The 10,052-nt window shown below is 49.0% G+C and overlaps 1 protein-coding gene across 1 annotated transcript; it reads left to right on the forward strand.

Moving 5' to 3' along the window:
* The first annotated feature begins 6,624 nt into the window (after positions 1-6,624).
* On the forward strand, positions 6,625-9,769 carry LOC131313921 (uncharacterized). The gene is made up of 5 exons (XM_058342414.1): positions 6,625-6,839; positions 6,924-7,049; positions 7,220-7,349; positions 8,866-9,082; positions 9,682-9,769. The coding sequence occupies exons 1-5, from the start codon at positions 6,723-6,725 to the stop codon at positions 9,767-9,769; spliced, it is 678 nt and encodes a 225-aa protein (XP_058198397.1). The 5' UTR covers positions 6,625-6,722.
* Positions 9,770-10,052: the final 283 nt, after the last annotated feature.

Raw genomic sequence — 10,052 nt, forward strand, 5'->3', positions numbered from 1 at the left:
TGTTCAAACTGGACTTCCAGGAATTGCTTTACATACTCGGGGCTCTGAGACATGTTCAAGAGCATCCCAAGAGCATTCCAAACCAAGAGGAGTTATAAACTAAGCTAAACAATGATTTTTAACATGCAAAAGCAGTGAACTAATACTTTTTAAAAGACTTTAAAATGACTATGAACACAACAATAAACTTAAAGACCAGCATCCCTTCCCCACGTGGTCCAATCTCACGCAGACCAAACTGTCGCGCGAGTGTATGGGACCATCACGCGAGGGTGTTCCTGGTAACGGCTCTTGAAACCTTGCTAGCTTTAGGGCCAGAACTGGTATCGATTACCAGCCTGGACCCTGCCAGCCCCCCTCAGGGGTTCGAACAGTGAGCAGAAAGATATTATACCTTTGCTTGAGTGTCTTGGAGATGGCTTGAATGAGGTGGTGAGGTGGAAGATGATTATGTGGGAGTGAATGTGGTATGGGATATTTGTGCTTGAGCTTGCCTTCTTCTTTCTTGGAGAGAATTTTGTAACCCTTTGCAATGAAGCATGGGGGGGGGGGGGGGGTATTTATAGAAGAAAGGGTTGGTTGGTGGCTAGCCAAGGCCTTGTAACCAGCCAACAAAGCTGGTTAGAATCACTTGGTGGAGAAGTGGGGTGGCAAAGGTGATGGGAGAATGGGGGGTGAGGTGGTGCAAGGGGAGCCCCCCAGAACGCTGTTCAGCTGACGAAAACGGGGTCACATAGGCCTGTAGCCCCCTGACCACCACGCAATCCGGTTGAAAACGACAGGTGTTGACCATCGCGAGAGATAGTGAGATCATCGCGCGAGGGTCCAGCCAACCCCGCGAGGGTCAACAGTCAAAGCTTTGACTTTGACCACCACCTGGCAAATGGACCATCGCGCGAGGATCCCAGTGTGTCGCGCGACATTCAAACCCAAGGTCCAGGTTCTGATTCAAGGGTTTTAGGGCTAAGGATGGGTTCCTCACATGCCAAACTCAAGCCATTCCAAGTTCTCGAGACTGTTTTCGACCTGATTCATCATCGGGGAATCAAAAACCGTAAGTAAACTAATCTGGAAGCCCAGATTGGGGTGTTTACATATCGCTGATTTGATAATCGGACGGATGGATCGTCGCTGATTGAAATCGGACGGATGGATCGTCGCTGATTGATAATTGGACGGATAGATCGTCGCTGATTTGATAATCGGACGGATAGATCGTCGCTGATTTGATAATCGGACGGATAGATCGTCGCTGATTTGATAATCGGACGAATGGATCGTCGCTGATTGAAATCGGACGGATGGATCGTCGCTGATTGATAATTGGACGGATAGATCGTCGCTGATTTGATAATCGGACGGATGGATCGTCGCTGATTGATAATTGGACGGATAGATCGTCGCTGATTGAAATCGGATGGATGGATCGTCGCTGATTTGAAATCGGATGGATGGATCGTCGCTGATTGATAATTGGACGGATAGATCGTCGCTGATTGAAATCGGACGGATGGATCGTCACTGATTTGAAATCGGACGGATGGATCGTCGCTGATTGATAATTGGACGGATGGATTTTCGCTGATTGAAATCGAACGGATGGATCGTCGCTGATTTGAAATCGGACAGATGGATCGTCGCTGATTTGAAATTGGTAATAAAGGATATCACAAAGGGATCCAATTGCAAGGCCCGAGTAAGACTCCTGGACTTCATTAAAGCAATACATACGATTGGGCCTGAACCAGAGGCTAAACTTAATGATCGGCCCAGTTGGACAATCGCGTGAGGAAGCCAAACCATCGCGCGATGATTCTCTGTTAGGGCTTGGTGTGGGCTACCACAGCCCCGGGTGAGATTGGGGCGGCCCGAAAAACACATACCGCTCCATCGAATCGATTTGAAAAACTTGAAGAGTCGCCACCCGGATTTATGGTTTGCCACCCGAGAAACCGTTTTTGATTTGAAAATTGATTGATTTGAATTGAAAACCAGAGATCATTCGAGGGTTTGGAAGCCATGTTACGAGGGGGGAAGGGTTTTACGGCACCCCCCTCGCCCGACGCGATGTCGGTCTCTACTAAACATTTGTGGGATTTTTCAAAGGGATTTTGTTTCATTAAGCATGTAGCAGGTATCCACAGGCATAGAAAATCGAAGGTGTATGCTGGTGCTTGTGTACAAGGAGTGATGAAATGATGATGGACACATGCATGATGGCAAAGCTGTATAAACTGCTACTGGATCAACTCTTGAGCGCTTGAGAGTACTCTCGAGCGCTTGGGAGTGCTACTGACCAAATCCTGCAGAGTTTGTTAGTCTCAAATAGGATGCCAAATAACGGTGTACACTGGTGCATGTGTATGGGAGGGTGATTATGCGATGAAAGACAGCAAGATAGCAAGAAATGAAATACTGCTCACTGGCTTCACTCTCGAGCGCTCAAGAGCACTCTTGAGCGCTTGGGAGTGTCTGAACCCTCACCTGCACTTTCTGTTAGTACTGACAGAATATAATGTGAAGAGTGCAAAATGAAATACTGTCACACAGACCACTGGCTCAGCAGAGGACTTGAAAAACTGAGATGGGACCTCAAGTTTTCAAGTCATGTATCCTTGCCATTACACGAACGGATCTACAATTTTAAAAGAGCAAATGTGCACATCTATGCATGCAGAAGCTCGAAAAACACAGAAGGCTGGGAAAATGAAACGCAATAGCACGCATGCACTCCTGAGCGCTTCGGAATGGATCCGAGCGCTTAGGAGTGAGCTGCATGCCAGCCTACTCTCTAACGGAAAAATGGCACTGCATCATCATAAAAACATCTTTATCTGAGTTTTTAACAAGAGAAGATCTTGTTTTTAACTTAGGAAAACTTTGTTCTTACTTGAAATTTGTAAGGAACATTTGTGTTTTAGGAAAAATGATCTTATGTGTCTGCATACCAGAATAAAACCATTTTGTTTGAAAGTGCATCTCATCCCAGCCTACAGCTTACCAAAATACCATGCATGGGACTGGAAACAGTCCCGAGCGCTCAGGACCACTCTGGAGCGCTCCAGAGTGTTTCCAGTAGAGATTTTGAGAAAACATCATTCGCGGACTATTTGCTCTTGCTTTTTTCACTAAGGTCTCCCAACCATGCACCAGTATTAAGGACTGGGACAGGCTGAGAGACCCCCCTCAGAAGGGAGAACAACCTCTTGATTTGAACCAAGGATAGAAATGTTTCTACCTTTATTTGACACTTTGCTCCTTGGATAGTTGTGAAAGACCAGAAACTGAGAATGCCCTGGATTTCTTGCCCCTTTTTTTGTTCTTTGATGATTATGAAAAAAAGACCTTTGAGGTAGGGCAAGAAGTTTTGTTTTTGAGACCTTTTCCTTTGAACAAGAAAGAGGGAAGAAGAAGAGTTTAGAGAGAGAAAATTTTCGTCATTTTTCAGCTGCAAGACATGGTATATATATAGGGGATATAACCCATGGTTTTGAAAATCAAGTGATTTTTGAAATAAATCCCTTTTTTAAAGAAAGAAATCTTCAGCTGATCTCTTCTCTGACTGAGGTTGAGTGTTGACTCACCTCAGCCGGTGCAATGATGGCTTGCATGGATAGTGGGAATCTTTTTCCCCCATTGGGCACTGGGAGAGGTCTCGAGCGCTCGGGAGTGGTTTCGATCGCTTGGGACCTCACTCTCGAGCGCTTGCGAGTGAGTCAGGCCAGTGGTTTTTGGAAAACAGTTATGAGTGCTTGGGACTGCTTCAGAGCGCTTGGGATTGATTTTGGCCATTTCTTTCAAGGAGCAACGTCTCAATTGGCACATGGCTTGTTCTGATCCATATTCATCATCGGGGAGCCTCAGGACCACAAATTAAGGAAATTCGACGAGTCCAAATTGGGGTGTCTACACTTGGGTCTGAAACCAGCCCAGATCCGGCCCGCACCCATTTTCTTCTCTTGTCTTCCCGGGGACGCTATAGGAACCGATGCTCAGCGGTTTCAAAACTTCAAAACTCCTAACTCCTCTCAAACTCTCCAAACCCCAACTCAAACCCTTCGATTTCTTCACGAAAATCGAAAGGAATTCACGCGCAAACACACATCCATGGCGGAACACGGCAATGGTGGCGGTGGAGGAGAGGTAGTTGATCGCCGAGAGGACGAACCCATGGAGGTCGGTACAAAAGATCAACAGCAGTCAGAGGAGGCCACAGATACTGGTGCAATGGCCATAGGCGGCGGCGATGGCGATCGAAGCCGTGAGCAGGAGGTCGGTGGAGAAGGAGATCATCGCGCGACAGAGCCAGATCATCGCGCGACGAAGGAGACCGGGGCCACAGGGCATGTTGTTCAGCCATTGGATCCGAGCATGGCGGTAGAAGGCTCGGTGGTGATTGGTGGTGGCTTCGGTAGAGACACCAGCAGCAGAGGCGCCGAGGGTGGTGGCGCCGGGCCAAGCGAGACTCCGCCGAGGGATCCGGCGAGAGGCAAGGGTATAGCAACCAAGGAGGAGAGTGCCACAGAGGTTCCTGAAGAGGAGGTACTGTTTCGGCCAGCAGCAACATCGTCGGGCCACAGACCGATCACGAGACAGGATCTTGTGGAGTTCCTGAGTGAGGAGAGGCTAGCCCGGCTCCTCGAAGAGGATCCCATGATCAGGGTTGCTGTTTTGGAGGCTCGAAAGGAGCGAGAGCGGGAGATAGCCGCTTCAGAGGTTGCGGCGAGGGCCGAGAGGGCAAGAGCCGCTGAGGAGGAGGCTCTGAGGGACGCAGAGACCGAGGAGCGGATTGGAGCCAGGGTATATGGGCCTAGGGTGACAGCGGTGTCTGAGGCAGAGAGCTTGACTCGTGCTCCGTTTTCAGCAGAGGGGTACAGGCCACCGATTCCACACTTGTTTGTACCATCGGGTCTTGCGGCATACAGGCCACGGCAGGCGGAGTACGACCTCGAGCTCGTTCTGAGAGATCCTGATACCCACATTTCAAGCAGCTGGGCAGAGGTAAATTTCTGATAATCCCTCATTTCCTTTTGTGATTGCGAATTTAAATATAATGCATGTGCTCAAATACCGAGAGGTGTAGTGTAATCCTTTGGAGTAGATTCGAATAGTGACACTATAGTTTCACGTTGAATGCCATGCAGGAGACATAATAACTTGAACCAACCATCTACTGTCAGGATACATTGATTACCTAGAACTTGAGAATGAAAGCTTTACATGCTGATATATCCCCTGTTACTTGTTTCCATGTCTAATGCAGGAGAGAGCGAGACAGAGAGACATTCGAGGTTTTGGGGGCGCCTGCAGCTCCTTGGCGTTGTACCAGGGTTTGCCTGAGAGGGTGAGGCAGTTGGTGGATGAGGTAGGCTTCGGGGAGTTTATACAGACCCTTACTCCGGCCAAAAATGACCATGCGGTCCTGGTTGCACTTGCAGAGAGGTGGAGGGATACCGCCAACACCTTCCACCTACCGCTCGGGGAGATGACGGTGACGCCTACCGACTTTGCGGCGATCACTAGTTTGAGGGTTGGAGGTGACCCTATCCCATTTGATTCGGGCATTCAGGAGGACGAGGCGGCCCTGGAATGGTTCTTGGGAGAGGTGCCCAAGGTCGAGGAGGGGATGGCAAGATATGGACAATTTACCCGGTACCTTGCGAAGGAGGTGGCAACCGAGCAGGAGGCGGAGCAGATGGCCCGGGCGTACCTGTTGTACCTTTTCGGTGCTACCCTGTACCCGAACAGGCGTAGCAAGGTTCACCTATCGTACTTGCCTGCTTTGAAGGATCTGAGGACAGCCTCACGCTTGGACTGGGGAGGAGCTGCACTTGGCGCAGCTTATGGCTTTATGGGGGACTCATCGAGGACTGAGATGAGCACTGCTGGATACTGGCAGATTTGGGAGGTATGATCATAATAGAGTAAAGCACATTTCCAATATACACTTATCTATTTGAATACATAAGCTGCTCAAAAATATTCCTGCATTGCACTAATGATTTGAACTTTGATAACTGTGCAACACTGGGCCTATGAGGTTTTGAACATATGCCGTCCAGTGACAAAGAGCCTGGACTTGGGGATCCTCCCATGTGCTCATATCTGGAGCAAGAAGAATATGGGAGAGAAAAGAGGGAGAGGTGACTTGAATGGCTTCAGGATATACCTAGACGAGCTCCGACCCTCACAGGTATGTCATGACCTTATGAAATAGAAGTATGCATCCCTTTTATTGATTTAATGTTGTCGCTGACCGACGCTTGCATTGCTTGCTTGTGCAGGTAGAGTGGGACCCTTGGAGAGTGGCAGAACCAGAGCCTGAATACCTGGCCAGGAGCAGGGTTATGACAGCGAGCAGAGTGCTGCTGGAGTCGGCCTTTGGTTGGCAGTGGTATCTGAGCGACCGAGTGACACGCCAATCACTTGGCCATGCAGGGTTCCAGGTGCCCGAACCGCTTCCGCCACGGGCCTCACACACAGGGGAGTACACGCTGGCCGAGTTAGAGATCTTCACGCGGCCTGACACCGACTTGACACGCTACCTGCGTCCCGGTATGGACTATGCAGTTTACCCGAGAGAGCGCTTGGCGGGGCCGCTGAGAGTGCGGGAGTTCAGGGAGGTCCGGAGTCAGGCCCGCAGAGCTGCTGAGGAGAGGAGAGCCATCACAGTGAGGCAGAGCAGTAGTGAGAGTCGCGTAAGACGGGGTCCGAGCGGACCTATGAGAGGTGGGCCACCAGAGTTGACATGGCATATAGCAGTGGTGGACTCTCAGGGCAATCCAGCTGAGCTACACCTAGCCCCTGCCAGAGTTGAGCCAGCGCCCGTTACTATGCCGGTAAGACATTGTAGCCTTCATTATTATACTTCCATAAAATCTTGAAACATTGCCCAATTGCTTATGTTCAAATTATCCTTACAGGTGCCCAATGAATGGGTGAACGAGGCTGTTCGACGCATGCTTGCACTGGAGAATGTGATAAGGCGAGCGGCAAGTGGCTTGCCTTTGGACTTGCGCTACCCACCATCGGCAGCTCAGAGATCTCAGGTATATACCCCAGAAAAACGATACGTTCCTGCATTCGATACTTGATATATGCATGTTTTGCTCGATACATAGTATACTATAATTGCCGTCAACTTTGAAATTGATTGTACCTGCTTGCAAACATATAATACATAGAATGTATACTAAATGTGCAAAAATTTATAATGCAGACACAGGGACGGGCGGCTCCTAGGAGAAAAAGTGCCAGAGAACCTCCACAAAAGAAGCTAGCAACTAGGACTCCTGCTCCTCCACCTACTACTAGACCACAGACGCGGGGCATACAGCCATCAGTTGCGAGTGAGAAGGCGGCCCGAGAGGCCGTGGCGCGCGCTGAGGAGAGGTATCAACTGAAGATGCGCCAAAGGCCCTTGCAAGATGAGCCAGTCCGCAAGAAGCGGCTGATCCTGCCCAAGGATTCCGAGGAAGAAGGGGAAGAGGAAGAAGAAGAAGACGAGGAGGCGCCTAACAGCAGCGGCTCAGACGACTCAGCTGACGATCCTGGTTTCAAACAGTATCCTAGAGAGAGGGACGACGATGACGACGGAGATGGTGACTGGTTCGGGGAGGACTGAGGGCTACTAAGAAGCCTCATTTCACTTTCCGCACTCTTGACTTTTTGCTTTTGGGCCTGCGTGCCCGCGTAGATAAATTGAAGGCCGGGGTGCCTTAGTTGATACTTGATACATGCTTTTGGGGCCTGTGTGCCTTTTGAATTTGATGGGCGAGTGTGCCCGAGCTGACGTGATGACTTTTGAATGGCCGAAGCGCCACACGCACAGTAGTCTTCTTTACTTTGACATAGATAGATTATGGTTTAGCTATAAAATTTGCATTTTCGGTTTATTTTACTCTTGTAACGATTTAGAGTAAGTACACGCTTGCCACTAATACCATGCTTGCATTGATAACGTACAGAGACTATTCACAAATGCACGCATACGCACAGACAGAACTAACTCAGAGAAAAAACGAAAATGTACCTTAGGATACGGTCAGGATACGAGGGAATGAAATATTGGACATTTATAAACCAAACCCAAAATATTCTAACTTGGATAAAAGGACACTTCCGTGAGGTCACGTATATACAAAATGACCTACGAGAGCTGACGGAATCGAGAAACACATCCCGAAACGCAAACTTGACCCAAAACTTTACGAGGGACACAAAACGGACACGAGATGAAAAGACATTACTCTAATATGTCCCGGACTGAAACCGACACCTCCGTACAGTCATATTAGGTCACCATGACTTGTACGGCCTGAGAATAAAGGACACAAACCTTCGGACCGAGTTTCGAACTCCCGAAATGCTCATTTGGCCTTGAAACGGGCCACCGAGGGTTCAAAAACCTCGTTAAATGCAATATCTCGAATCTGATGCTTGGATATAGTTGCATATGCTCATAGTGACTTGCCGAAATCATAACAGTTGCAAAAGAACCCTCGGAATAGGAGGCAACCAAAATTGGACAGTAGCTGGTGCAATCTGTCAAAATGCAGGCTGAACCATCGCGCGAGACATTGAGTCCATCGCGCGATGAAGTGGATGTTGGTAACTCGCGCGATGGAATGGTACCATCGCGCGATGGTCGGCCCGGGCCAAGCCACCCCTCTTTGACCATTTCAGATTTTTAGGACGGCCCAGCCTTGTCATCACCCTTTAACTGCTCAGAGTACTTCAGGGACAGTGCAGAGATGTCTTCATTTTGGAGATGAGGATGCCACGTTGTATGGATATTTGCACTGGGAAAGGCCAACACTCTATGCATTCTGTCTATAAAGAGGCTAATACTCTGCAAATGGAAAGCATCCCTCCCTCAGTTTGAGAGTCCTACGAGAAGCAAAATGGCAAATAATCTTCCGGCCTTGATTAGCCCGTGGCTTTCGGCTTTTGTTGCCGTGGATTGGCTGTCATTCTGGTTTCACGGGTTGGCCACATTCCGTTTCCTTCGCAATGTGAGAGTTCGTCCTGAATTTCTGAGGGCAGCCTCACAATTCTGGGACCCGGAGGTTCATGTGTTCAGGTTTGGGGTTAATGAGCTATGTCCAACCATGGAAGAATTCCAAGCATACCTCCAAGGAGTCGCCTCGAGCGTGATAGTTGTGCCACCCTACAGGAAAAATATGCCAAAACTCCTACAGTCAAGTCTTGACATTACCCAGGGAGCGGCCAAAAGTTTGCTAACCGGAGGGCAGATCAACATCATGCGCCTAATGGAGTGGTATGGGCCAGAAGGGGACGTAGAGAATATAGCCGTGCAGGCTCGGCGTCGATTTGCCTTGGCAATCGGCGTGCTGGCCGCTTATTTACTGGTATCTCTGAATGGGCAAGTCAATCCCATGCTGGTGAGCGTCGCAGCTCAAATGGGTGCCCGAAGAAATGTGGTGCCACTGGTTCTGGCGGAGACACTCATAGGTTTGGATTTGGTTTCTACTGGCCAAACAGACATATTCGGCGGTAGCCCACTCATACTGCAGGTTAATCCTCACTCAGCTCACCTTTTTTCGGTTTTCTCACGTTCTGCTTTTACCTCATCTCTCAGTTAAGGTTATATCAAAGCTTCTCACTTGTCTTTCCTCTCGAGTTTTATATGACTTCTCACTTGTTTTTCCACTCATGCAGCTCTGGCTATTTGACAAATTGGGGTTGCTCACCGCACCGGAAGCAAGCTGGCCTCATCTGCCCAGTCGAATGCATCAGCGGAGCATGATCTATCCGGAAATGTTTGAAAATCAATGGTGCACATTTATGAGAGAAATGCTGCCGAACGAGATCATATGGCGGCAGGAAGCCTTAAACATTCTAGACATGGCCCTTAATTCTGTAGGTTTCGAAAGGGTAGTGATAGCTGGACTGACCACTTTCACATTCTATATCCCCGGACGCATCCTCCGTCAGTTAGGAATGAGCCAAGGGCTCCACCGACCCGAGATTGAAGACTTCCAAATCCCTGCTTTCACTGCCCGAAATCTGAAAGGATATGAGCACAACTG

Source organism: Rhododendron vialii, chromosome 13a (genome assembly GCF_030253575.1).
Source record: "Rhododendron vialii isolate Sample 1 chromosome 13a, ASM3025357v1".
In the NCBI taxonomy this organism is placed as follows: domain Eukaryota; kingdom Viridiplantae; phylum Streptophyta; class Magnoliopsida; order Ericales; family Ericaceae; genus Rhododendron; species Rhododendron vialii.

Bases quoted from the DNA above. Each gene is read 5' to 3' on its own strand.
- LOC131313921 (XM_058342414.1), top strand. From the start codon at position 6,723: ATGAGAGGTGGGCCACCAGAGTTGACATGGCATATAGCAGTGGTGGAC. The intron at 6,840-6,923 runs GTAAGACATTGT...TTATCCTTACAG, and splicing joins CAGCGCCCGTTACTATGCCG to GTGCCCAATGAATGGGTGAA. The intron at 7,350-8,865 runs GTGAGAAGGCGG...GCAAATGGAAAG, and splicing joins CATACAGCCATCAGTTGCGA to CATCCCTCCCTCAGTTTGAG.